Source organism: Suillus subalutaceus (assembly GCF_016647625.1).
Source record: "Suillus subalutaceus strain FC151 chromosome Unknown DFJ58scaffold_66, whole genome shotgun sequence".
Lineage (NCBI taxonomy): Eukaryota > Fungi > Basidiomycota > Agaricomycetes > Boletales > Suillaceae > Suillus > Suillus subalutaceus.
In genome coordinates this window covers 1-25,815 of record NW_024540315.1, presented here as the reverse complement: position 1 = coordinate 25,815, position 25,815 = coordinate 1, and the positions used below count along the sequence as shown (strand labels likewise).

Below are 25,815 nucleotides of genomic sequence, written 5' to 3'. Positions count from 1 at the left end.
GTTTACCGCAGCAAGAATACCAGGAATGTGTATCAAATTAATACCTTCGCTATCATTAAGAATTTATGAACGATGTGTCCGTGATAAGACTGGGGTATTGCCTTTCTCAAGGTCCAGGAGCCCAAAGTGTATACAATTCCGTGTCTGCTGGATCAAAGCAGGTGACCAAGGCTTTGTCCGAGCGAATGATAATTTTACGACTGTTCAGATTGACTGGCAGACTGCGGAGTGTGGGTCGCAGAGGTTCGTCCATGCGGTAGAAACTGCCTCCGGACTCTGATATAGTAGTTGAAGTCGGAGAGTTAGCTGCGTGGTCCTTGACATGCGTGATAAGTAGAAAATTCGGAAGTCTCCCTATGTGCTAACCTCTGTGGAATGCTGTTTGCGACTTGGCAATTCTGGGGTTGCTGCTGGGGCACTGCCCATTCCGGAGTTGTAGTCTAGGGACCAAAATTCAACATAAGAAATTTAATGGATAGCACGCTTTCGACCATGAAGCTTGTATCTAGTACTGTAGACAATTTCAGTATGAATCTTATGCCGGCACCTTTATAGCTTCGATGCGGCAAAACACGGCAAACCCGCTATAAGCTGATAGTGTGTGAGCACTAACTGTTGTAGGAAGTGGCAACACCCAATGATATTTCGGGACCGCGATGGGTTGCGTGGTGCATTCGTTACTGACGGCAGATGAATCTGCCGAAGGTCAGCATAGTGGAACACTATAAATTGCAATGTTGACTAGGATATCTCATGCATAAGACATATCATGTGCTCCACAACAGACGCATTGATTTACTGAACCTCGATGCTCTTCAAGTACTCCAAGCGGAAGGGGTTAGCATCCGTTTGGTTACTGCGGTTATGCGCAATCCACTTGGGCTCATCCTGGAGCACAAAAGCGGTCAGAATACAAAAACAAAAACAGACTAAGAGCAAACCTTGAACAGTCTCATGGTCCTGACGCGGTTGCCCATATCGAGAGAGAAGCGGTGGTAAATACCCGCAGGGAGGACCAAGAGGTCACCGGCACCCATGTGGCAACGAATCCAGGACTCATTGGAGTGCTCTGCATAGCGTAAATTTCATCAAAAGCTCCAGGGTTTAAGTTATTATTACATACCACGAACGTCAAAGAAGCCGGTGCCTTCAAGAAGGTATCGGATTTCTTCATCATCGTGCATGTGCCTGAGGTTATCAGATACATAGTAGTGAGTACACTTCGGACAGACGAAGAAATCAGGTCTTACTCGTGGTAGAAACTCTTGATCTTCGTTTCAAATTCATCACCAAGACCCTCTTTGCTGATAGCGACAACATCGTGGTTCTTGTAATTCCTTTCCTTCGCAATAGCAGCAATCTCCTGCTCATGCTTGCCCTCGGCATCAATGGGAATGTGCCAATGCAAGACGCCAATGGACTTCAAGATCTCATCTGAAACATCCATGCCAGAGTCATGTGGGAGACGTTGGTCACCCTCAAGGTTGTCAAAGTAGTAAGCACGCATATTATGGTTAAGAGGATATCAGACAAGACTCTGAAAGATGCAGGATGGAACTCAGAGTATTCAAACAATCCACGAGGAGAATGACGCCTTTATATGCGGAGCCGTCAGCTGAACCCGTAGGTGTATAATAATAGATCACTTACTCCTAATTTTGTGAGCAGCTAATTTCGGGTGGGGGTGTCCACAAGCTTGTGTGAGCTGTGCAGATAGGCTTGATATGTTTGATGAATCAGCATACGTACCACTTGCAGAATGAATGCATCAAGATCTAGGGTGGAACGGGTGCTCCGTACGTTCCGAACGCATCCGTGTTATAAAAAGTTCTAATTGGCCGCCGTTGAATCAATAAGTGGCACTCGTTTGTGGTGCGGCGGATTTAGGACAGGTTGGTCCCCTCCGATTTCATGCTCGGAGAACCTGAATTTAAATGTTTGCCAGTCACCCCGAGTGGAACATCATCATATCATGATCGATGAATCGATGAAATTCGGAACGAGTGCCATGCATGCCCATCACGTGACATTCGTCGAGCGTTGAAGTTTAAACGCGGTTAACGTTGATTCTTGCCGGATTCCTTCATCGAATTATACCTGAATGGCGACTGCTGGAAGTCCAAACAACGTTGACAGGTATGAAAGCCAAATCATTATGGAAACAATAACGGTTGAATAACCTAATCTCACCTTTTCCTAGGCACTTTGATTTCCTGACTACTCTCCCAGACATTATTCTGAGCCATATTCTCTATCTCGTTTTTGACGATACGAACCAATGTACTACTAACGCGCTCATGATGAACCGGCGTGTTTTTTCATTGGCAAAACCCATATTCTTGTCCACGATCATCTTACGCTCGGAGCTATCAGTCTTACACCTCATACACCGTTGCATTTCCCCGAGTCGGACGACTCTTACAGCTGCCGACAGGGAACACGTCAAGTGCATTGAAGTCAATTTCTTACCATCATCTCAGCAACAGACCCTTGGGGCACCCAGCGTACTCAGTGCTGCCACCCCTTTTCCAAACCTTCACACTCTGAGGTTTCGCTTTGACGTTGGAGTCCCGTTGTTGTCGAGCCTGCCTACTCCAGAACTTCACAAACTTGTTGCAGATACAGCCGCATACACTCGCTGGCTAAGGGTGGATTCGCCATTATTCGATCTCTTATCGAACCTCAAGCCGCAGCGTTTCGAATGGATTCCTGAAGTTTCTTCCGGTCAATCTAAGTTAGGCTCATGTGTAGAGGGAGCCGCAGCATCAGTGGTTCGACCTATTCGTGTTGTTTGTTTCCATGGTGCTTTCCGAGCTCTTATCAAGCGCTGGGACAGTCTTACGCACGTGTATCTGGATGGTATCTACCTGCTTGCTAAACACTACACATCGACATTTTACCTTGCTCTCTTCGCAAAGCACATGCATATCAATGTGGATTCTTATAGGGACACCTTGCATCTATTTTCTTCAGCTCCTCGCGTGCCTTTGGGATCTCGCAAATGCGAGAGTCTGGTGGTCGAGCGTCCTGGAGCGAAAGAAGATCGAACATCTATCTATAATGCCATTCTTAAACATGGAACCTTACTTTCTTTTCGCGGCTTCTCGTCGGCTCAGTGCGCATTGTTCAAGTACACATTTCTTAGCACGGAGGACCAACGATATTTTGGGCCAGTACCACCAGAACAAGTTTTCCGAACCGTCGGGGCCGGGGTCCGCAAGCTACCGGAGTTGAACATTTCTCGGAAAACTCCAACCATGACAGCTGTCACTCGCCCTTCCGCGACCGTCCCGTCTCATGACGAAGCTACTACTGGCCCTCCTACATCCAGGGATTCGAAACCACGCCCTACGCTCGCTTCTGTCATATCGACAACTAACTATTCCACCTATATTATTGGCTTCATTGCTATCCCTATTGCCATTTCCTTCACCATCTTGTATTTCATGTCATTACCCGCTGTCCACTATTTCCAACGACGTCTCAGTGCTGCCTCTGCCACGACTACCTCTGTGACTACCTCTGCGCCTACGGCACCTCGGGACAAACCTCGGTCTCGCGCAGTATCGACCCTTAGATGAGGCCCGAATCCATATTCGAAGGCGGTAACACACTTACCGGATCCGAGTCGTCACAGCAAAGATCCCACAGCATGATCGTTTTGTTTTTCCTCTAGATCTTCCTTGAATATTTCTATCAGTTTTACTGTAAGAATCGATTTGTAAATCTCAGCTGATGTGCCGTTGGGGTTTGATCTGATCGATTGGCGTTGACGTTGAGCGCGAAGTGACGCTACCTCCACCATGGAATGTGTTCTCAGAACCTGACGTATTGCCAAGGACTAGTCCATACAACGAATTGTCTGACCCCATCGATTTCGGACACCCCTGACAGGCCCGCATGCCGGCATCGTAATAAAGCAAATTGGGCGAGGGTGAAGTTCATCCAATTCAACTTTTTATCCATTTCTCAGTAATCACGGATGCAACATATCTTTTCGACAACGACTGCCCCTCGAATCAAACACCATAACGGTTGAGGACGTGGCATCAGAGACGAATGTACATTGGGCAACCGATCTAGGGATCTCAGGCACAAGAAAGAATCGTAACTGCTTCCAGTCACATCAGCGATGGCGAGCCAAAAGTGTATATACGAGGTCATATAAGGTATTCGAGCGCCAGCAGTACTAGTGGGTACCAATGATAAACATATAACAAACATTCGATGGACTCTGTAAGTTAGTAGGCAGCAGCGCTAGATGGGACTCTCTAGAGTCCTTTGGTATCAAAGGTTCGCCTTACCCCGCAAGCAGAGGTTGCCACATGGTAGGATTAGAGCTTTGCGCGAGGTTTCAATTGTCCCACCGCAACATCCGTCTTCGCGCGCTCGCGAAGTTCACGACGAAGGATCTTTCCGGCAGCACTATCATTTCGCCTCATCAGCCAGACGACAGAGTAAGGAATCAGCAGTGTAACCGGACCTCTTCGGAACCTTGTCGATGATGACAACTCCTCCTCTTAGCCGTTTGTGTGGCGCCACACGCTGTGAAACCCAGTTTTGGACACCTAGTGCGAATGAAGACGCTTCCTGGGAGGAAAGCGGGCGAGAAGGCGTTATATATGCGCTGTAGAGTGAGAAGCTGTTGGTTTGATTCACGAAAAGATGTCCATGGACTCACCGAGGTAATTCCGTTGCTTCCTCCTTACTCTCAATCCCAATTACGGCTGCGTCTGCGACCTCGGCGTGCTGTAACAGCACTGACTCGAGCTCAGCGGGAGGAACTGACACATTAGCTATCAGTTGGGTGGTCGCACTGAAGAAAATTAAATGTAGGCTCACCTTGGAAGCCCTACAAGCGTGACCAAATGAGAATTGACAACCGGGCGCATTGCAGCAACTAACTCGCCTTATATTTGATCAATTCCTTTTTCCGGTCTACAATTGTGTAGAATCCATCTTTGTCCCGCACGCCGATATCACCAGTCTTGAACCACCCATCAGGCGTAATAGCTTCAGTAGTTGCAGTGGGGTTGTTTAGGTATCCCTGATGTGAAACGTGTGATCAAACTGGTTTGAAGGATGTTGACACGCGGAATACCTTCATGATCGTCGGCCCTCTCACCCATACCTCACCAGCGCCTGGGATATCTGTGTGTGCCTGTAGAGTTCATCATTAATATTGACCTGAGCTAGACGGGGAAGAAGTACGAACTTCGCCTTCAGCTTCGCCAACAAGTCTGACCTCCAAGTTTGGAAGCAGTACTCCTGCTGCCCCAATGTGACTGCTGGCGTCGGGAACAGGGAGGAGGAATACCGTCGGTGAAGTTTCTGTGAGGCCATAGCCTATGCAAATATTTGAGACTCAGCACTCGGGAAGTGAATCGAGACGAAAACACACCTTGTAGAATATTTACATCTGCGCGCATGCTTTTCATACGCTTCATCACGGTCGAGACAAGCTCGGCACCGAGGGGTGCGGCACCTGAGAAGAGAATCTTGAGGGAGGTGAGGTCATGTTTCTGAATAGCTGAACGTAAGATTGTGTCAGAAGTTAGAACTGAGATAAATGACAGCGGAAAAGGACTGGTGGGCATACGGGCATGCAACAGACCCCAAAGGGAGTTAGATCCACGAGGAGCATTGACACTTATACAACGATGCGAGATAGGTCGATATATGCGTACCATACGCAGTCAGACCGGGAATTCAAGTGGTGAGGAGAGAAAAGAGGAAGAGGAAGACCTACCTGGGTGTCTCGCAAATACTACTAGCATCGGAGGGACAACAAAGCCGACTGTCACGCGATATCTTGCGATAGCGGCACAGAAGCCATCGGGGTCGAAGCCTGCCATGACAACCCCAGGTACACCTAAGAATAACGGCAAATGGAGAAGTTTGACTCCGCCATAGATGTGATAATAGGGCAGGCACCCAAAGAGCACATCTACACCGCCTTGTGCAGGGATGGACGGGGTAAGGCATGGCTTAGAATCGGGCCAGACAGGTTTGAGTATCTCGAGGACAGAGATGAGATTGTAATGTGTGGTCTCGACACCCTTTGGTTGACCTGTTGTGCCAGAGGAGTAGCAGAGATATACAGTTTCGTTTGACCGTTCGCCATCGAAGCTGACTTCTTCCGTGAGCTCGCCACGACCAAGTAGTTGAGTTATAGCCACAAGGTCTTTCAGACCCGGAACAGATACATCTTTGGCACCTGTGATCCACTGAACCCCAGCTACGATGACACGGCTACGTATTTCCTGCTCGGAGCATCCAAGGGACCTTAGCATAGTCCGGGCTGTCCCAACCAGCGAAGGGTGGGCGAATACAAGATGAGCTCCTGCATCAACGTATTGATACTTTAGTTCATCTGGCGTATATGCGCTGTTTGCAAGCGTCGCGCGGAAGCCAGCGGCCACTGCGCCAAATGTCATGATGGGCCACGTGATTGAATTGGGAGAGAAAATGAGCACTGTCTTGGTGCGGTTCTCTAGCGGTGATGGAAGATTGTGAAGAGAGAATGCTAACTGAAGAGCATATGAGCGAAATGTTCCACGAGAGATTGTTGTACCGGAAAGAGCATCTATGAATGCAGGTGATGAAGCGGGGAAACCACCGACTGTGCCTGGGGAAGACGAAGAGACACCAAGGAGGTGAGTGAAGATAGAACGACGACAAATAGGGACAGACGGGTAGGACGACGTGTAAATAGTGTCCGTCATCGTGTCGCTCGTTGTGCTCAAGGTGGGAGTGAAACTAGAACTCCTTTACCGCAGTGATCCAAGCTCCGTATTAATAAAAGGATTCCCCTTTGGGATAGCGCTGCACAGGCTAGTGCAAAGTTTTTTGTCGACTTTTGTACTGCAACAAATCGCGATTAACAGCGGCAAAGTGGGTAAAGACAACGACTTTTACCAAGCCTTTACGATATCTGTCAACTTCATTGATCATCATCATCCCTATGACTATGGGGAACGGCGTCAGGCAAGCGCTGCCAACCGTGAGGTCACTTTATTCGTTTGGTCCAGTTGCCAAACCGGCAGTCAACATTCTTCATATGTACGTTCGAACTTCGGTTGCGCGGTTTTATTAGACTGCTATATGAATAGCACTGTCAGACAATCATTGAAAGGTTTGGATGATCTCGAGTCTCGACTGCCAACGACTCGGAGCCTCTTGACCCATGATCGACCAAATGATAGTCTAGGAGTATGCCATCACCTGATGGCAAGACCGTATTGGATCCCTGGATTCAGCGCTCAGCGCTCAGCGACGGGCGTTTACGTTTAAGTATTAAAACATTCTTCGGAAGCCGACGAATCATGTCTTCTGTCTTCCTTTGTTTATATTCTAGCTAATCTTAGCCTTAGAGCCATCTAGGCTCGTAATGATTATGTATCATCGATCGACACTACTAGGTACCAATGGTAGTAGCACGTCGGGTCATCCGTTATCGTCGGTTACCCCGACACGCACCAACGTCTCCCTCGAAGAAGAATCGCCCAGTGCTTAGCTCCAGTGTGCATGCTCGGCAGGGCACCTAGATCGCCTCGTTGATTTCATTTGCTCTCATCACAGTTGTCCAACGGTCAATTAACGTCCGATAACTCAATTTTGCCGCCCGGACGTACATATCCAGCAAAATTCCTCAAAAGAACAGATCCACGAGTCTGATGGAACTGTCCCAATGCCGCCCATATGCGCGCATATGGCGAGCTACGGTGAGTCGTTAGGGAGGTGAATATATACATGTACTATCTTATTGTAATATTCCAGAATTGACCATCACAATTTACTCCGTAACTCGGGGACCAGATCATGCCCTTGGCCATCGCGAAGGAAGTCTCTCAAGTTAGTTAGCGCACGAACCTCCATGCAGCGCTGGGAATCCTGGTTCTCTGTCCCCATGTGAGGGAGGAGTACGTTTTGCGGGAATTCGAGTAAACGCGGATTCACGAGAGGCTCGTTGGGGTATACGTCTAGACCAACAGACGAGAGCTGTTCCGGTCGTGAATTTAGAAGAGGCAAAGAGAACAAATAAACGATCTGACGCACATGGCCATCTGCAAGAGCGCGAATCATCGCCTCCTCGTCAATGACCTTTCCACGCGCGGTATTCACGATGATACTGCCCTTCTTCATCGCACGAATCTCCTTCTCGCCCACCAGATGAACTGTCTCATCACGTAAAGGAACATGCAAGCTCAGAACATCACTTTCTCGACAAAGCTTTTCCACACTGTCAACGTACTCGCACCACTCTGGTGCGTTGGCAGACTTATTCCTCGAGTGATAGACAACGCGCATAGGAAATGCGTGTACTAGATGAGCAAGCCTAAGACCAATACCGCCGAGGCCCAAGATACCCAGCGTGCGTCCCGTAACATCATGAGCCCGCCCAGGATGGAGGCCCGTTTTGAACCTTCCCTGGCGAAGGGATTGTTCGGCCCAAGCGTAATTTCTGAGACAAGAAATGACAAGGTATAACGCCGTAGTGGCAGTTGCATCATCGACAGCGCCAGGAGTATTAGACACGTTGATACCTAATCCGGATGTAAGCTCATGAAATATCATTGGTGGAAGACCCCAACGGATGTAGGACATGAAAATGTAGTGCAGTCACCTTTTTTTGCGCATCGAAGGACATCGATCTGATCGTAACCCGCACCGTTATGCGCGATCCACTTGATAGTGCCCGTTTCAGCCAGTGCATCGATAATCTCTTCGTCAAAAACGCCGATGCGGTCTGCTGAAGTGTTGTGCCGGTAGATGCCCACAATTCCGTCGTACTTTTCTCCTTTCAGCCCAGCAAGGAAATCTCCCCGATTTGGAGAATCCATAACCTGAGACATGTGTTAAATGCGAATAACTCTCCATCGAGGAGAAATAAACGTACAACAATATCTGCGAGCCCGCTAAAAAGCTGTCTGGCTTCATCATGAGCCCAAACAAGGTTTCCTGCGAGCACCGATCCTGTAAGTATACAAAAATGTGGCCGCGACGGATCAGGACTCACCACAAATCAATATACGGCGCTGGCGAGACGACATCGTGGGAATCTAGCTGGAGTGGGGGACACGAGGGAGGGTGCCAAAAAATGGTTGGTACTTGTTTGAGGATACTCGAACTTTAAACCTTTCATAACGAAATTGAATGGGGTCAACTGATCAGTTAATGAGGAAGGATACGGAGCCGCGGACCGGATGCCCGCCGTTTGGCGTCCTCCAAGGTCAGCAGCGGGCCTGCTAGTCTCAGGCTGCAAACTTACAGCAACGACAGCAATGAAACAACTGTCTAGCTTGCTGAAGGAGACCAAGGCATAGCGAGCTAGCCCAAAGCTAACCTTGGGTTAAGTTCGTGTAAAATAGTACTACGAGAGTTTGGGCGAACCTCCATCTTCATCTCGGCGTCTCCCGAGCGCGTGTCCAGGCGCACACGTGTGGCAGTATGGTCACCAGGTGTTCTGAGCCTTGAGGGAAATCAAATAATCTCGGGTTCACATTCGGTTCGTCAGGGAACACCAACCCGTCAAATGACAGACGAAAGCTACTTAGAAAAAAATCAGCACTCAGAAAAATCATGGTAATTGCTGAAGCAGCTTGTACGTGCACACCATCTAGCGCCCTTAGCAGCACCTCTTCATCAACCACCTTTCCCCACGCCATATCCACCAGAATGCTACCTCGCTTCATAGCACGAACCTTGCTGCTCACCAACGAGCTTTATCGTCTCTGACAGAAGAGGAACGTACACGTGGGGTCTCCGAGTTCCTGGCGCGAGTAATATAGCACTCGCATGGGAAATACATGGATAAGAATCACGAGATGTGCGAGGCGAAAGAGGGCGAAAGCCAATTCCGCCAAGGCCAAAATATGAGTCAACAAGTGTGACATTATGATGCTATTGCACGTTGATCGCCGCGACGGTGCAATGTCGCGAACTTGTCGCGAACTCCTCATGGTAAAATGGATTTTCAGACATCCATATGATTGGCTATGTACCGATCCTCGCCGTATACATTATAGGCATATTCAGCAGGAGCAGAATTATATCATCCTATATTTCTCACGGCTACCATATCAATTCACTGATGATGATGATATGCTCGTAAGGACACGAGCAGCACCTGAAGAAAACGGGGTTTTCCAATTCCCGGCCTGTAGTGAACATCGCTTGGCAGGGAGGTCCAGATCACCAAATAGAATGTTGTTGTCGCCTTTGCATCATTAACTCAGGTTGTAGCCTGCCGGGCGTGTTCGACACATGAATTCTTGAATCAAATAGAGAAGGAAAGTTGAGTGGAGTGGAACTAGTACCAGTAGGTACAGAGTCTTTAAAGGTGCGACGTTTACCTTGTAGACTCATTCATCAATGAGATCACAGCCGGATTCGTTGTGGACAGTCGCTGGATAGAAGTTGCTATTCAACTGCTAGAATCAACCCCTTTGCACGCACCGGCCCATCATGGAAATCTCGAATGAGGCAAACATCCAACATATTTGCAACAGTACTACTGATACACACAGACAATGCACAAAAGGAAGAGGATATAAAACGATATAGGTAACAAAGATTAGTACAGTACTCTCAAACTCATGAGGCGTGAGAATATGAAAACCATATACTAGGCTGGAAACCCTGTCAAAAATATCAAGAATGGCTTCGAAATCTACTCACTAGCTGCCTGAGATACCTCCGCTTCGAAAACTCTCATATCAAACGCCTTCTTGAAGGGTTCATATAATTTACCGGGAACAGCGAACACAACTTCTTCAAACGAGTCTTTGAACGCCGCGCGCGAAACAGTCGTCTTCCCATCTTCACGATTCTCTTCACCTTCCCCACATACAAGGAGGTCAGCCCAGATCTCCGCGATCATTTCAACTTTGTTCTCGCAGGAACCGCACCCAAACGCACCGAGGACGAGAGCTCGGTCACCACGTGTCTCAAAGATGCGAAGTGCCCTTGCCATCCGGTCCCGCATCTTGTCATGTATGCCGTCCGCAAAGATATGAGCGTTTGATGGAGTGATGCTGTAGTTCTGACGTATTGCAGCTGCGTTGACAGGCACAGCCGAGAGAACATTAATAAGATAAGGAGGGGTGAAGTTATTTGACGATGCAGTTGTCAGTGGAGATGTGTCATCACTATCATCTTGGCGAAAGGTGACAACACCTGGGCTGTATACCATGGAGTGATCATGAAGGCCAGCTCCGTCGACGCTAACAAATTTCCTGTGGGTGGTGTAAAACTCCTTGCCTTGGTCGGCCTGGAGACTAGCTACGAGCGATGAAGACCTAGCGAGGATCTCTTCTTGCTCATTACCGCCGTGTAGATAGCCTCCACCGGGACGTTTGGGTGAAGCAAAGGAAAGGACTCCAATTGACGTGGTAGAGAGCGAATACGGCGAACTACGAGTAAGATCTGGTCGCCGCTCGTGCAGTTGCCGAGCAGCCGTAAGCGTAGAGCTAGCAACAAACAAAAAACTAGTCGACTTGGTTCGGGAAGGAGAGACTGTGGGAGGCTTGCGCCAGTCAGCCAAAGATGGCAAATAATGAGGGAACAACGTTGTTCCCTGCTTGCTTAAAATGATTTGTGATGATATGTCATGTGTGACATGCGTTGTGATCATGGTATGCGGTCCTTGATAATGAGATGGGTTTACTTGTAGCGAGGCGTTACCAGGGCAAGAGACAAGCGGAGAGATATGGGTAGGGGGCATGATACATGAAACAGAAGTAGAAGAAAGTTTCTCTTCGATGTACTTGCCATCCCCAAGAACAATGCTTTGTGTTTCGCGAGCAGCTTGAGCCCAGCGTTCACGCCTTGCCTTTTGAACCCCGAAAGCAAGTTGCCTCCGCTGCCGCTTGATATGTTCTTGCTTAAAGTGCCGGCGTTTGTGGCCCAAAGATGAGCCTTGGGATTGTTTGATGGTGGCGACAGAACGCATCGGAGTGCCTGATCGCGTCTTCGATGCTGCCAGCTTGCGATTAGCCTGACGAGCCATAAATCTGTGAATGAGTCTCTTGGTGCTGTTCGATAGTTATACTTGGTGGTTGTAGAAAGAAAGTGTCAAGTGTTGGTCTCGCTGGTGATAATCAATGTTTGTACCTGTTTGTTATCTTTCTTCCACGTCATGTTTTTGGTGACTCGGAGGTGGTATCCAGGGACCAGGGCTGTCCACAGTGGTTGGTTGGTTGTACTCAAAGACTTTGGCCTTATCACCAGCAGCTTCCTGATTTTCCAAATTTCAACCCTACTGGTCAAGTTGGGTCATGGTCAGACTCATGATTCAGAATCAACGCCACTTCAAGCACTAAGCTTAGTAACCAGTGGAAACTGCTGCTCAGTCACACTTCGTTGCATGCCGGTGCCACTTGCCACTCCTCTGATGTGAATGAACTTTTTTGGTGCACTGCTCCCTTACACAGCTCACGCAGTAGCACGTTCTAGAAGATGAAGAAGCGTACTCCTGAGAAGTTTCGCATATGAGCCTTTCGAGCTCTTCAACTCACCAATATTATTAATTTGAGCAAAGCCGATACGATCGGTAGCATCGATAAATTTGTATGCAAGTTGGTCCCGCCGTGGTACCCAGTGAGTGATTTCAAATGACACCTGTCGCTTTCGTCACTCGTCATACTAATAGGTCATACAGTAGTCATACTCGGCAATGTCTCTTCGTCCGAGATGAAGATCGTTTCCACAAACATAGAGCGACCCGTAACGATTCAAGAAGGTAATACACAGTACAGATCCGGTTGTAACAAGTGAGATTTTTTTTAATTCCAATTTATGTCCATTGAGGATAGAACCTTATGTAGGACAGTACTTTCTAATTTATGGGACCCCCGGTGTCTTTCTACAAGTGAGATTTGATTGCGCTTTCTTCGATCCTCGCTCACATCGAACAATGAGAGGAGCGTGGCTGCTATTCTCAAGCCACGACCACGCATTCTCCTCGGCCCAGCTTATTTTCATAGCCTGCCTTTACATCGACTCGTCTGGGCCCCTCTCGGATCAATCTTAACATCTTCTCATACCCCGTCTACAAGCAGCTCGTCGTGAGACGCCAGAAGCAGGGGAACCTGGATCTTCTGACCTGCCCGGATAGAACTCAGGTACGAAGATGCCTGCCGCTCAAGACGTCTCAAGAGAATTCTACAGGAGTGGCTCGCGTACATCGTATTGCAGCGGTCATAGAACATGCTGAGCTCCAGTTTACGACTCGACTTTTTTTTACATAATTTGCCACGGTTCAAGTTCAAGTGGATCAAGAAGTGTTGTGTGAGCTGATACGCTGTTCAGATTTGGAGAGTAACACACAATCATAGATCATTATAGCAGGGTATGTACATGTGCTACCGATCACATTCTCCTTTTTTTTTTGTTCGTACGGCCCTCCGTTTCCAATATTTCGCAAGAATAGAAAGCGAACCAGCTGACATGGCGTGTAATTCGATATCCTGTATCCGTTTGCTAATTCCACGCTGCCGTTGACAGTGACATTGCGTTATCGCAATATTTGTGGGATTACAAGCCATGTACGTGACTTCAGCATTGCAAAGCCGCGGGCACTTACCTCAGTTGTGATACAGGTGGTTGCTCCCCGACTATGTATGGACATATCGTTGACCTCGATAGTTGTATATTAATGTCGTTTTCCAGCTGAATAACACTCGATGTCGATGCCAGGAGAGCGCCGATTGGCACAGGCGCGTCTTGCAGAGGATGCCGGCGAAGCTGATCAAGATTCTGCTGAAACTTCGTATGCACCCTTCAGCACAACGCATGGAATGTTGCTAAATATGGGTATTTGAGGGAGTACCACTTAAACACCGAGCATAACGACAGTGACTGCCTCGAACCTTGCGCCCGATAGTCCTTGCAACACTTACTACAACTATGTGTTTTCGAAGGTGGTTTGATGACGACTATCGATGTGCGCCTTATGTTTACATCGTGGTTAGTAGCTTTATCCTGCATGCATCCCAGTATGATGATTCAGTTGACCTGAATTCCTGCGCGCTAGTTTGCATCTGTCGAAATTCGGTGACTTGGGTTTTCATCGTGATCACCATCTGTCTTTCACGCATAAGAATGTGAGTAGTGTGCTCTTGGACATGACTTTGAGCTGTAGAGCCCTAGTGAGAGACTCGGTCCAATGTTGCTTGTTCGGACGATGGATAGGCTGGAGTTGTCCTTGTTATTCGTACTCATATCATATGCAGACACTATACCATCGCTACAGACGAAACGTGAACTCCGTTTGTTGGAGAGTCGAGTCACACGAAAGTGAGTTTGTTTCACACCCCGTCGGTCAACGCGATAGTGTATTTACCGTTTCAAAAGCCGTGATGGGCCTGAGCCGCGGCTTTCAGGCCTAACCGGATCGGCACATCACGACTCTGACTCAGAATCGTACGATACGATTCTGACCACTTCTGGTGCCGACAGTCGAGGATCCCAGTCCCTGGTTGGCCGGGTCGGAGCTCTTGTTCAAGTGAACATACCCTTCTGATCACTGGTGACTGCAGGAGTTTGATCCCCGTTTCCCCTTCAAGGTCTTGAAGCATTAACCCCGAAAGGGCAGGCAGGCATTGACACTCAGGTCTACATACTGTATTCATCCGAGGGGGCACACATTGTCATCTGTGGCACACCTGTGGAATCTGTGTAGTGTGACATGCATAAAATTATGCGAAACACAAACTACGCGACATCAAATCTTCTCACCAGGTACGTTGTAATGTACCTGCACGCTCGGTCACACGTTCTTGGGGGAATGTTTCTTGCACCGGTAAGAATCTGGGATGTGGATACAGTCAAGCCTGGTCATTTCAAAGTAGCTCTTGGAAAGAATGTTTTCTCCCATAGATCCGAGGTGTTCTTACCACCGCGTGGGGAAACGTACTTTCCCCCCTGAAATCGATGAGACTCGGTCGTCATATTGTCATGCACACATGTAGATCATCTGACGGGAAGATTTACCCCACAAGTGTCATTCCATTAGTATTCAAGGCGACGTGATTGTCAACTTGCTCCAACCTTCCCCAAACCGTTCGTCATGCCGCTCTGGCCCCCTTCCCGGTATGGTATAATTAGACACAAAGCCGGCGACAATTCTTGTACAAATTAATATTGGGCTACAGAGTTGGTGCCACCGGCGTTCGCCAAACACCAGGTGATCATGATAGTATTCTGGTCGCCCTCTACTTTTAGACTTGAGCAGCGGGTTTACTGAGTTCATTACAGGCATCGCGATAACGCCTTCAGTAACCCGGTATAAAAGGCATATGCGCATCCGTTTGGGTGGCTGGATTACCGCGCTAAGTTGGTGTAGCGTTTCGCTGATCTTTCTTGCCCCACATGTCCATCGAGATAGAGAAGAAGTCTGAATCCTTTGCAGAAAATGTGGTCGATGATGACTTCAAGCTGTTGACTGCAGACGCCAGGAAGGCGGGAGAACGGGCACTGGTGCGAAAATTGGACCGCCGGCTGATGCCCACTGCTGTATTCATATACATCCTGAACTACATTGACGTATGCAAACATCCATTTATGAACCTCAGCATGCTCACGTGTACTATGCATAGCGTGTCGCTGTTACTGCTGCGAAGCTGCAAGGTTTAGACCAAGATCTCGGATTGTCAGGTGAGTGAAGTGGACTGCCGTATTATTCATGCTTAATTGATCCACTAGACGTTCAGTATGAAACCATTCTGGCTGTTCTTTATGCCACTTATTGCCCGGCACAAGTGAGCAATTTTTTTGCACAAACCCATGCGATCTTACTCACAACATCTCATCTGCGACCAGGTACCCTCGAACATGGTTTGTTTGTGTGTTATTGTGTATGGATGCAAGACTGATTTTGATTGTCAAAGGTTTTGGGCTATATTTCACGGTTGGTTGTGACTGCCAATGTTTCGATCTAGTCGATACTAAGGAAACGCGACTCAGACCATCAATTTATATTGGGGCTTGCGTTGTTGCATGGGGCCTTACAAGTGCGATGACTGGGGTAAGCTTTGTTGGAAATTGTAACTCGTGCTTGCTAACCGTCACGCAGGTGACAACTAATTTTACGGGAATCATTGTTTGTCGTATATTCATTGGTCTTCCAGAGGTAAAATTTCCATTTTGATAACTATGTGCGGGCTAAAGGAGTGCGGCTTTCCATAGGCTGCATTCTATCCTGGTATCATGTATCTACTTTCGCGATGGTATACCAGGAAGGTGAACATCGTGTTTTAGGGTCATAAGTCGCCACTCATGCAACACATTCAGGAACTTGCCGCGCGGTCAGCCTGGTTCTATTGTGGTCTTTTAATCTCGAATGCATTCGGAAGCGTGAGCTTGCTGTCGTCACAGTGGACCGTGACGCCTGATAACAACCCTTTGTTAGTTAATTGCGGCTGGAATTCTCGCAAGAATGCAAGGCGTACTGGGACTTGCGGCCTGGAGATGGTAAGACAAATTCCCTATTCCAGGAGCAGTGCCCTGACTGGAATTTCGTACCACAGGTTGTTCTACATTGAGGTATATCTTACATCACCCCTGGATCTTATGTACTGACCGGCCACTTTCTCTGCATAGGGCGCCATCACCATGTTCTTTGGCTTCATGACAATGTGCGTTTTTGCGTGTTTTTATTCTCACTCAAAGTTGACAGCCACGGTGTTGTCCAGGTGGCTTCTGCCAGATTTTGTAAGCAGAGCATTTTTAGAACGAATTTCGGCGGGTCTGACATGGCATCGCACAGCCCCATAACACTCGATGGCTTAACGCGGCGGAACGGCGCTTGGCTCAAGTTCGCCTTGCAGAAGATGCAGGGGAGGCCGACAAGGATTCCGACGACGTCACGTAAGTCCAACTCGATTTCTCGATTTCCTATTACTGACAAGGTGTTACTCCATATCACTTTTGTTAATTGGAACATCGTTCGGAACGTCACAGCATTTACGATGGCTTGGTGCTGGCTATCAAGGATCCAAAGACCATCATTTTCATGTTTATAAGCTGCTCGCAACTTCTGGGCCTGAGTTACATCAACTTTTTCCCCACGTAAGTATATGGACAGTCTTACAACTATTGCGCTAACATCGAGCGGGATAGCTTGACTCAAACACTTGGTTTCGGCACTACTGTTACATTTTTGATGGCGGCGTAAGCATGACATTTCGTTGTTACATTCACAGTTATGGCTCATCGTCGTCTGATCGCTAGTCCTCCATGGATATTCGCGTCAATCTGCTGTGTATTAGGCGCATGGCATGCAGGTACGTCTGATTCCTGGTAATACACCACAGTCATTTTGACAGAATGAATAGATAAGACCGGAGAGCGATTCTTCCATATTGCTGGCTGGTGGTGGGTGGTCATCCTTGGATATATCATCTCTCTATCCACCATGGCTACGGGCGGGCGATACTTCTCCTTGTTCCTCATGACCACCGGATATTGTGGTAAGTTCTGATTAGAACGCTGAACGCAAGCTTGACACGTTTTCGAAAGGATTTGCCTTGACATTGGCCTGGGTTTCAAACGCCATTCCTCGTCCACCGGCAAAACGCTCCGTAGCTATGGGTCTTGTCAATGGGTTTGGAAACCTCGGTAATTTGTGAGGCCTCTATGGTCAGTGTAATGTTGAATTGCTTACAAGTATCCACAGAATGGGCTCGTATGTCTGGAGTTCTTCGTGGGGTCCTCAATACCATCAATCCATGATTATAGCATTGTGCGGTCTCGTCTTGTCCACAGCCCTGAGCTTCCGTGAGCAAAATCACAATTTGACCACTCTGATGTACTCACCTATTGATAGTAATGCGGTGGATATTGATCAAAGAGAATAAACACATGGATGCGGTGGAGAAAGATTTGATGGAGGGCCCTGGCCGCGAGCGTATTGAAGAAGCTGCTAGATTGGAAGGGATTACATTCGAGGAGGCTGTGAAAAGAAGGAAGAGCTTCAGGTATTTGTATTGATCTTTTAAGAGACGCTCGATGGAGCTAGACTCCTGTAACTTGATTGAACTTTGTAATACTCTACCTGATTTGTGAGTCGAAGTGACTTGTACTTGCAGAGCTTGATTTTAAACTTCGCGCGGTGACCTGAATTCAAGTATACATAACTTCAATAAAGTATATTGGGTACATAAGTAAAACGGTTTCACTGTACGTGACTTTAACATACTCATGTGCGGTGTTCAAAGTTTCACTGGAGTTTCTGTTGCTAGATCTCGTGCTGGCAGGAAATTTACGTGCATGATGCCAACTATCCGCGGCCGTGATTTTGTGACTTGGAGTCGGCGGTATGTTACGCACAGTAAAAGCCCGACATGCGCATGCCTAGTGACGTACGTTACCGGGGCCGCCACAGCCGTTTGCAGAACGCTCTAGGCCAATCCCAAAAAAGAAAACATAGTAAGTCACGGAACCAACGAACAACTTCCGACAATCAATCGTGCTCCTTCCATGGTACCTACCATGGGACGTTACACACCTCAGAAATTCGTGGTATCTGACCAGGCATCCTCATAATTCAAACAACGCGTTAACGCTGTCCTGTTTTATTTTTGACGATTGGCCTATAGGTGTTCTGCAAATGCAGGCCTGGAATGAGAATTACTCAATCAATATTCAATCAGGGAATTCGCCCGGGGTTCTAGCTAACACTGGATTAATTCCTGAATCTCCATGAGGATCGCGGACCTTCTACAGAGCTCTTAGACAAGTTGTTGCTCGTACCCTCCAAGTCCTTCCTGACATTTTACTGCCATCGTGTTCGTTGGCGCCAGCTCGAAATCAACACCAAGATCATGACACATCCTGTCCTATGGAGGGGAAAAAACGTTTTTCTATCCTATTGGCAATACATCTGCAGTTTGCCTCACACAGAATCTTTGTCCATCTGAAAAAGCAGACGTACTGCTTCTTGGGTGCGGTGACCCGAGACATATCCTTTACACCGTATATACAAACAGCACTGGCTTGCAAGGTAAAAGCATGTTCCTAGTAGAAATATTTTGATTGAGTGGCGCGCTAATATTCCGTGCTCAGCGTCACGAAAACTGGACTTTACTTGCTGCGACATCGAGAGTGCAGTCATCGGTGAGCCCAAATTTGACACTCGATGCGTCTTTTAAGCTAATCTATCAAACAGCCCGTAACGTTATCTTATTCACCCTCCTTGCCGACGAAGGCGCTGTGCAGAAAGTACCGCAAATCTGGAATATCTTTTTCCACTTTTTCCTCGACAAAGGCTCCCATGACCTGCTCATATCACAGTGCAGGAGGTTGGTCGAGTTGTCCAGCGATCTGGATAGCTGGAACAACGGTCCTTACGGTCATTTCCTTCGTATGTGCACCGGAGATACTCTTGCCGAGTTGCGGCGCCTTTGGCAGCTTTACGTCAAGACGACCACCTGCTCTCCTCGCGAGGCAAAAGCATTTGAGTCCGCATATGCTGCTGACGTCAAGGCTTCCAAGGCGAAATTCGAATTCGTGTTTACAGCAAGTCGGGCAGCCGGGCCACTGTCAATGTATGCGCTCAAGATGGCGGGCCATCATTACAACATTTACTGGGAGACAGGCGTATGCTCTGCCGTCTCTAAGAGACCCTCGGAGGTGTCGCATCCAAATCCAACCTTAGCATACTCCATGGTCGGCGACAAATTTGCGGTCCACTATGGAACAGATACTCTCTCTTGCTTTCATTTGGCTGAAGCGCTTGCGCCAGCTGTCGGAAGCTCTCGCCATCCAGAGCAAGTTACTCTAACGGACGTGGTAAATGTCTGCAAGACGCAGTTTTCCCGGTGGTGCACTTCAGTTTCCAACGTCTTGAGCAATCAAAGTCCATCTTTTCCGAGCCCGCTCATCATACGCTGCTTTGTGGGAGACGCTCTGAGCTTGTGTCAAGCTCTTGACTACTCCCGCACCACAAAATCAACATCCACACCATTCCCCGTTGCTCCGTGGAAGATCCCGTGCATTACCTTTGATCCCAATGCCTACGGAACTAGCACGCAGTCACCCGCGCCGACCATATTCAACGTCATCGATACTTCTAACCTTCTTGATTACGTCGGCGTGTTGAATATCATCGCTGTTACTTCTCCCATTCTTCAGCGAACTCCATCCGCTACCTTGTACACGGAAGGTCTCGTTTCGGGTAGCTCAGAAGACACGTTGGCCGAACAACTTTGTGGAGATATTGCGACTATGGGTCTTCTCCTCGGCTTGATTCCTGCGTGCTTCGTATCGCAGTTCACGAACCGGTCGAACATGCATGAGCACATCGTACGTCTGACGCAAAATGCAACCCAGAATTATGAGCGCCTCGCCTGGAAACTCATCGGCGGTGCTGAGAAACTCCTAACTGATCTCGACTGCCCCATCGACATCGCTCCGGAGCAGCTTGCAGGCGTTTTCTTCAATATCTATCTCAACATGTTTTCTCACGAGAACGTGGTACGAAAGTTGGCCATGGTCAAGCAATCGCCGGAGTCCATCAAACTTTCTGGGATCGTACATTACCATCGTCGTTCGTTTGTGGGGATTTTGGGTGTCGTCAAGAGGAGGGTGATCACAGACTGGGATTCGACCATGAACATGTTTCATAGAAAGATTCAGAATGACAGAACCCTCATGATTGGAATGAACTTTTACCAAGATCTCTGCTGCCAGCTGCACCTTCTCGGTGTTTTCGATGTGGATTGGGTGTCTCTACAAAAGATGCAAGAGGTGCATCGTGTCGAAAGGCCCTTTGTCTTCCGCGATTGGAAGACGCTTCCGCAAACTCTATGCGTCGTCCTCGTTGTTCCTCGGGATTGCCTCCAGCCGCTCTTACCCGATCTTGACGAGACTGGAACACCTGTGTTGCAGTGCGACCTGAGGGGCGTAGCAACACAGAATACGTTCTCTGCCATCAACGCGGTTTTCGGTACCATTACGACCAGCGGCCAAGGTGATAGCAAAACTGTAGCCATTAAAGAAGACACCACTGGACGTTATGGAACTTCTCCTCTAGTGGTGTGGTTCTGGGTACCGTCCATTGTGCTGGTGAATGAGCGCCGTTTATCCGTCGTGTTATCTGTTCTCTCCACCCCAGCGACTTGCACACTGGCCACAAAGCGACACGACCTTTCCATATTCCGCGCGGACTTGGGAGACGAGCAACTCGTACATATTCTGCGACAGCGTCCTAATGCTGGCCCAGAGAGTCCCGACATGAAGAATTTGCAAATCGGCAGCCGTCCCATGAAGACGTCTGGTGCATGCGCATTCGTCACGTTAGACAAAGAATGTAAGACACCTCTGTCATTCACCACTCGGGTAGATATCATCGAACCGGAGATGAAAGCTTCCCTGACCAGCGGTGCTACTCCTACTGTGAACCAAGTGTCTATGTATTCAATTGCCCTTGTTCTTGGAGACAAGTCTTTGAAATTCCCTTTCCCGCTTCCTATCGATGCCAAGAAAGCCAAGTTTCGCATTGCACGAAAGTCACTATACATCGAAGTACGATTTCTCTACTTGTCTATCCCAACAAATACTCATGTTGAACTCGGTGCAGATCATCTTACCCCTGAAACTTGTTCTTGGAGAAACCGACTCGGACATGTTCCCTGTTATTCCGCACGGAGGCGATCTTGCTCTCTGGAACATGCACCGTGTCAACCTCGACCAATGCATACCTTTCAGCATTGCTAATAAGAAAGCTCTTGGCTGGATCAACCCTCACGTTTCCCTTATGATGTCCGATCGTGAAAGACGCATCCCCCGTGCGTTGACTTCAGGGTCAACGCTACTTGATGTCAAACGCTCGCTTCATTTTATCTTTGGGCAGGCAAGCGGTCTCGCAGAAGGCAAACCCCCTCTAGGCTTCGCCTTGCAAGTGACTGATGAATCGGAGATCTTTGTTATGTTCTACATCACGGACCTCCGCTTGGACGTCGGCTCGCACACCATGGTCGCTGATGCTTGGGTGATGCCGTCTTCTCCCTCGTTTGAGAAGGTCGAGGCTTTCAGCAAGGTTTTTACTCATTTGAGACCTAATAATATAAAGATGGTTGGGATGGGTGTTGAGGAGAGGAAGGCATGGATGCACCTCCTCGTGGCTGCGACGGAGCGCTGCCGTACCTGGGAGCACAAGATCAACTGCGAGTACCGCATGGAAGGCGCTATCCCTCTGGCGTTGGAGCCAGACGAGAGTCCTATTTGCTCTTGTGGTGCCGGGGTGGCGACAGAATCATTTGTGAAGAAATACCCGATACTTCAACCGCTTGCGCCGTGTGTGACAAGGGCAGTGATCAGTCCGCTGTTCGCGTTGTCATACATTGAAAAGATTGGCAATATGGAAGATATCATGGCTTCGAATACTCCACCGACGCCTGCACCGGCAGCAGTGGTGCGTAATGTGTGCGCTGCTTGTGGAAAGGAAGGAGGTGCTTCTGGGTCGTTGTTGATTTGCAGCCGGTGCAAGGTTGTGCGGTATTGTTCACAGAGTTGTCAACGTGAGGACTGGAAGGGGCACAAGAAGAGTTGCGTAGCACCATCCTCCTAAGGGGATCATTCATCACGAGTAAATATATGATGTCGATTATTTTTGCTGCCAGTGAATTTGCAGATAGATTTTGTTCCACGCCAAAATTGCCGTATCATAGGCTTCACGAGGTGTACATGGCAATATGCTAGCATTGATCTTGCTTCGCAAGATTACATTTTGTTTTCACACCAATAAACCCAGCTTCACAAGGTAGGTGATCCTAGGTGGTAATTTACTGTTAATTTCCTCTGTTCGAAAGGGGATGTCAGATTGATGGGATCTTCCTACGTCACTATCAAGAACGATATATTCAGCTTCGAAAGGGGATTTCAGATAGATAGGAGTGGCGCTTCCTACATGATAAGCTACATCACCATCAAGAGTAATATTCAGCACATAAAAGCAAAGCGCAAACCTGATGTCCCCTTCAAATTTGCTTGATCCCATATCACATCCTCAGATAATGCGTCTCTACTTTGTCCTCGCCGTTGTCGCTGCTTTGACAGCATCGGTATCTGCCAGTGACGCTGCCGGCGAGGTTGCCAGTGCGAAATGTCCTTGGTTTTGCGTGCGTGATAGCACTTGCTCATCCTGCGAAGGGGGGTTTTGCGTGAGTATTAGTAGCTTGTGTCCTGGAATTAACTACATGACTGACCGGCGTGATAGAGCTTCTTTGTATGCTTCTAGTGTGGCAGTGAGTTGTGTTTTTGCTTTCGCAATGGTGCAGTATGGTTAATGGCACGACGCGTGAAGCCTTGATCAGATGCTCGGCTATTTGGGGTGTGGTGAGAACTTTGGTGGTGGCAGAGACGAAGTTTGGTGTGATCAGGCAGTGGGGAATTAGGATTGTATCTATTCAGGAGGCTAGAAGTTGAGAAATCCTGGTGTCAGAGCCCCTGTAAGCTAGCAGACTGTACAGAGGAGCTTGCGTAGTGAAAAATAATCGGGAAAGGACGAGATACTCACCGTATATCTGGATGTGCGTTGTCGAGCGGCTGTGCAGTTTCATCAAGTGGTCTCAATTCAACTTTGAAAGAGTAAGATGCATTGTGATGTGGTACTTACTACTTCACACAATCCGGTGCAAACTGGCGGGCCCATGTGCGAATATCACAAAATATCGCACTAGTGGGAATCCACGTACATGAAGGGACGGAATGTTGGCGTACGAAGTAGCAGGTGGGCATAGGAACTCGAAAGGACGAGCAGCGCAAATGGGAGAATGAGACTGCACACGAAGAGCCACATAAGTCACAATACATACTTGCCAGTGTAAGATACGTGCGCCACTATGCATGAATCTACGCACCTGCATGCTCTATCTGTGAACCTACTGGGGCTCGCCACAGTAAAAATATGCATGGCTACAGTGCTAGAACCCTAGTTATGTCATACATGGTTGCGCCGCGATAAGTGGCACATGGTAAGATGTGTTTGATGGAATCAACACCTACAGCGTATGAATGGCGTTTAAGTTCTTGACATCGCATTCTCGTTGAATCATCTTCTCGAACGCCCCAAGTTATGGATGATGACTGGAAAACTTTCGGAGGAAAAGCTCAAGCCATCGCAACCGCGGGACATGAAAGTAAATTCTTTGTCATGGACACGCTATCGCCTAAAAAAGAGGTTTCGGCGCAATGACCGGGCCTAGTTAAGACGGACCTCCGAGGATCTATACACCGCAAAAATATAGTCAGTAGGTTTCGAACCAACTCCAAGAGAAACAGATTTTGACTCTGTTGCGGTAACCACTTGGCTAAGGACAGTTAGATCATCAGCAAACCAGAGGTGTACTTGACAACCCTGGACAACCCTGGACAGAGTCACGGAGCCCACAGTAAGGGTTCTCTCTGTACAGCCCTGTACAGTGCAAGTGTGACATTGTACAGAGCTGTACAGAGTGTTAGGTACTTCGGACAATACAATACAGAGCACAATTGGGTAGGCCAGACAGGAATATCACAGAATGCTCACAGAAAGTGCACAATAATTAAAACCAAACAAATCATCATTGCGTCGTACTACAATAGGTATCCTACGGAAATACTAGAACACAATCAGTCTAGTTGGAGCTTCAAGCCCCAATCATGGCGCCTGTTTGGATCATTGCGAGTCAGAATTCTGCGCGGCCGTCAACAAATAACACAAATTAAGAAAAGCTTGACCCGTACCCTGCAGCACGAGCCCATTTCTTTCGGGCGGCCCGGCATTTCTTGGCGTGATAGTGGTCCTTCTTTACATTGTTGTAGAGCTTGATGACATTGTCGTAGATCGGTTGATATAACTCGGCCACGAATTTCAGTTGCTTGTAGACGCCCAGTCTTGTATTCGTCGATAGCAGCAGCAAGCTAGTTAGATGAGTGGGTGAAAATAATTATGAGCTTGGGATCACGTACCGCAGTCGCTGCGAGCGCGACAGCACCCTCGGGAACAGCATCAGCGAATAAGTCTGGAAATGTCTTCGTGAGTGCATTCTCGCCCTTGTAAAAATAGGACATACAGAAGCTGCCCAGGGCCTCGTTTGCAAGGTTATTGGTCCTGCCCTAATACACACGTCCAAGTCTGTAAGTGCGTGGCCAGTTCTAATCAACTAACCAGTGCATCCACTCCATCCCATAGGAAACTACCATCCTGCAACAATGTTTTGACATTATCACGTACCTCCCGCTCACAGTCATCCTCGTTGTCAATATCATGCGGAAGAATTTCATAGTGAGCTAGAACAATTGGACGCGCAACCTTTTTCATCTCAGAACACATAGTAGCACGATCGTCCCATAGCTACAGAATTGTCAGCATTGTCAAACAGAGTAAGAACAAAAAATACCAAGACTGCCATATCTGATTTGTGTTCATCCCAGTATCCGTTGTCGACACCTATACCTTGAGATCCAAAATCATCGAGCATTTCTAAGATATATTTGATGGCCTTGGTTTGGAGAAAATCGCTGTGCTTCGACGCTGTGCTAGTGAGTAAACCCAGGCGCGATTTCTTCTTCGCGGCCTCTAGAACGTCCCTCCAAGAAGGAGGATAGAAACGAATATTCTGTGCAGTCGATTTGACCGTCCGCATTCTCTTGCGTGGTACTACAACCTCCTCTTCTTCAGAAGGTTCAGCCAAATCTTGAGTAGTAGCATGTCGACGTAAATGCTCGAGCTTGTCTGGGTCGGGTATACGAGGGCGACGGTTCCTTGCGTGATGATCGTCGAGGACATCTTTGGTATTTCGTGAGTTACCAATAGCTCGAGAGTGTGTGCGA

The 25,815-nt window shown here is 48.1% G+C and overlaps 9 protein-coding genes across 9 annotated transcripts; 3 read left to right on the top strand and 6 right to left on the bottom strand.

Moving 5' to 3' along the window:
* Positions 1 to 102: 102 nt before the first annotated feature.
* On the bottom strand, positions 103 to 444 carry DFJ58DRAFT_425771 (uncharacterized protein). The gene is made up of 2 exons (XM_041380342.1): positions 367 to 444; positions 103 to 316 (listed from the first exon to the last, which is right to left on the bottom strand). Exons 1-2 carry the CDS (start codon positions 424 to 426, stop codon positions 107 to 109), a joined length of 270 nt encoding a protein of 89 aa, XP_041242967.1. The 5' UTR covers positions 427 to 444; the 3' UTR covers positions 103 to 106.
* A 193-nt stretch (positions 445 to 637) lies between these two features.
* DFJ58DRAFT_792621 (Acireductone dioxygenase ARD family) lies at positions 638 to 1,941 on the bottom strand. Its single transcript, XM_041390369.1, has 5 exons — positions 1,651 to 1,941; positions 1,251 to 1,594; positions 1,124 to 1,188; positions 942 to 1,069; positions 638 to 888 (listed from the first exon to the last, which is right to left on the bottom strand). The coding sequence occupies exons 2-5, from the start codon at positions 1,505 to 1,507 to the stop codon at positions 796 to 798; spliced, it is 543 nt and encodes a 180-aa protein (XP_041242966.1). The 5' UTR covers positions 1,508 to 1,594; positions 1,651 to 1,941; the 3' UTR covers positions 638 to 795.
* Positions 1,942 to 2,101: 160 nt separating this feature from the next.
* Positions 2,102 to 3,581, top strand: DFJ58DRAFT_842183 (uncharacterized protein; the record flags this gene model as incomplete). The annotated part of the gene is made up of 2 exons (XM_041392795.1): positions 2,102 to 2,136; positions 2,201 to 3,581. 2 exons carry the CDS (start codon positions 2,102 to 2,104, stop codon positions 3,579 to 3,581), a joined length of 1,416 nt encoding a protein of 471 aa, XP_041242965.1.
* A 753-nt stretch (positions 3,582 to 4,334) lies between these two features.
* DFJ58DRAFT_728944 (AMP binding protein) lies at positions 4,335 to 6,725 on the bottom strand (the record flags this gene model as incomplete). Its single annotated transcript, XM_041385667.1, has 9 exons — positions 4,335 to 4,425; positions 4,484 to 4,627; positions 4,682 to 4,816; positions 4,843 to 4,852; positions 4,906 to 5,047; positions 5,102 to 5,161; positions 5,216 to 5,346; positions 5,402 to 5,530; positions 5,750 to 6,725. The coding sequence occupies 9 exons, from the start codon at positions 6,723 to 6,725 to the stop codon at positions 4,335 to 4,337; spliced, it is 1,818 nt and encodes a 605-aa protein (XP_041242964.1).
* Positions 6,726 to 7,623: 898 nt separating this feature from the next.
* Positions 7,624 to 9,388, bottom strand: DFJ58DRAFT_792613 (D-isomer specific 2-hydroxyacid dehydrogenase). Its single transcript, XM_041390368.1, has 6 exons — positions 9,204 to 9,388; positions 9,020 to 9,138; positions 8,900 to 8,961; positions 8,627 to 8,846; positions 8,059 to 8,546; positions 7,624 to 8,001 (listed from the first exon to the last, which is right to left on the bottom strand). Exons 2-6 carry the CDS (start codon positions 9,051 to 9,053, stop codon positions 7,789 to 7,791), a joined length of 1,017 nt encoding a protein of 338 aa, XP_041242963.1. The 5' UTR covers positions 9,054 to 9,138; positions 9,204 to 9,388; the 3' UTR covers positions 7,624 to 7,788.
* A 1,082-nt stretch (positions 9,389 to 10,470) lies between these two features.
* DFJ58DRAFT_792609 (uncharacterized protein) lies at positions 10,471 to 12,066 on the bottom strand. Its single transcript, XM_041390367.1, has 2 exons — positions 10,681 to 12,066; positions 10,471 to 10,632 (listed from the first exon to the last, which is right to left on the bottom strand). The coding sequence occupies exons 1-2, from the start codon at positions 12,008 to 12,010 to the stop codon at positions 10,628 to 10,630; spliced, it is 1,335 nt and encodes a 444-aa protein (XP_041242962.1). The 5' UTR covers positions 12,011 to 12,066; the 3' UTR covers positions 10,471 to 10,627.
* Positions 12,067 to 15,067: 3,001 nt separating this feature from the next.
* On the top strand, positions 15,068 to 18,117 carry DFJ58DRAFT_792604 (major facilitator superfamily domain-containing protein). The gene is made up of 21 exons (XM_041390366.1): positions 15,068 to 15,546; positions 15,600 to 15,657; positions 15,706 to 15,761; positions 15,823 to 15,837; positions 15,891 to 15,910; positions 15,967 to 16,027; positions 16,076 to 16,132; positions 16,189 to 16,242; positions 16,294 to 16,356; positions 16,412 to 16,473; positions 16,530 to 16,545; positions 16,603 to 16,637; positions 16,695 to 16,713; positions 16,769 to 16,869; positions 16,963 to 17,070; positions 17,122 to 17,172; positions 17,233 to 17,285; positions 17,337 to 17,471; positions 17,521 to 17,626; positions 17,678 to 17,778; positions 17,828 to 18,117. Exons 1-21 carry the CDS (start codon positions 15,373 to 15,375, stop codon positions 17,989 to 17,991), a joined length of 1,509 nt encoding a protein of 502 aa, XP_041242961.1. The 5' UTR covers positions 15,068 to 15,372; the 3' UTR covers positions 17,992 to 18,117.
* A 735-nt stretch (positions 18,118 to 18,852) lies between these two features.
* On the top strand, positions 18,853 to 22,570 carry DFJ58DRAFT_661721 (uncharacterized protein; the record flags this gene model as incomplete). The annotated part of the gene is made up of 4 exons (XM_041382240.1): positions 18,853 to 19,003; positions 19,066 to 19,116; positions 19,169 to 21,525; positions 21,581 to 22,570. Coding segments are annotated over 4 exons (3,549 nt in total), but the record flags the coding sequence as incomplete, so codon positions are not given.
* A 453-nt stretch (positions 22,571 to 23,023) lies between these two features.
* On the bottom strand, positions 23,024 to 25,771 carry DFJ58DRAFT_842178 (uncharacterized protein; the record flags this gene model as incomplete). The annotated part of the gene is given in 13 exon segments (XM_041392794.1): positions 23,024 to 23,143; positions 23,208 to 23,404; positions 23,519 to 23,547; positions 23,618 to 23,677; positions 23,697 to 23,780; positions 23,862 to 23,932; positions 24,218 to 24,415; positions 24,530 to 24,590; positions 24,727 to 24,860; positions 24,952 to 25,098; positions 25,151 to 25,186; positions 25,217 to 25,336; positions 25,383 to 25,771. Coding segments are annotated over 13 exon segments (1,646 nt in total), but the record flags the coding sequence as incomplete, so codon positions are not given.
* Positions 25,772 to 25,815: the final 44 nt, after the last annotated feature.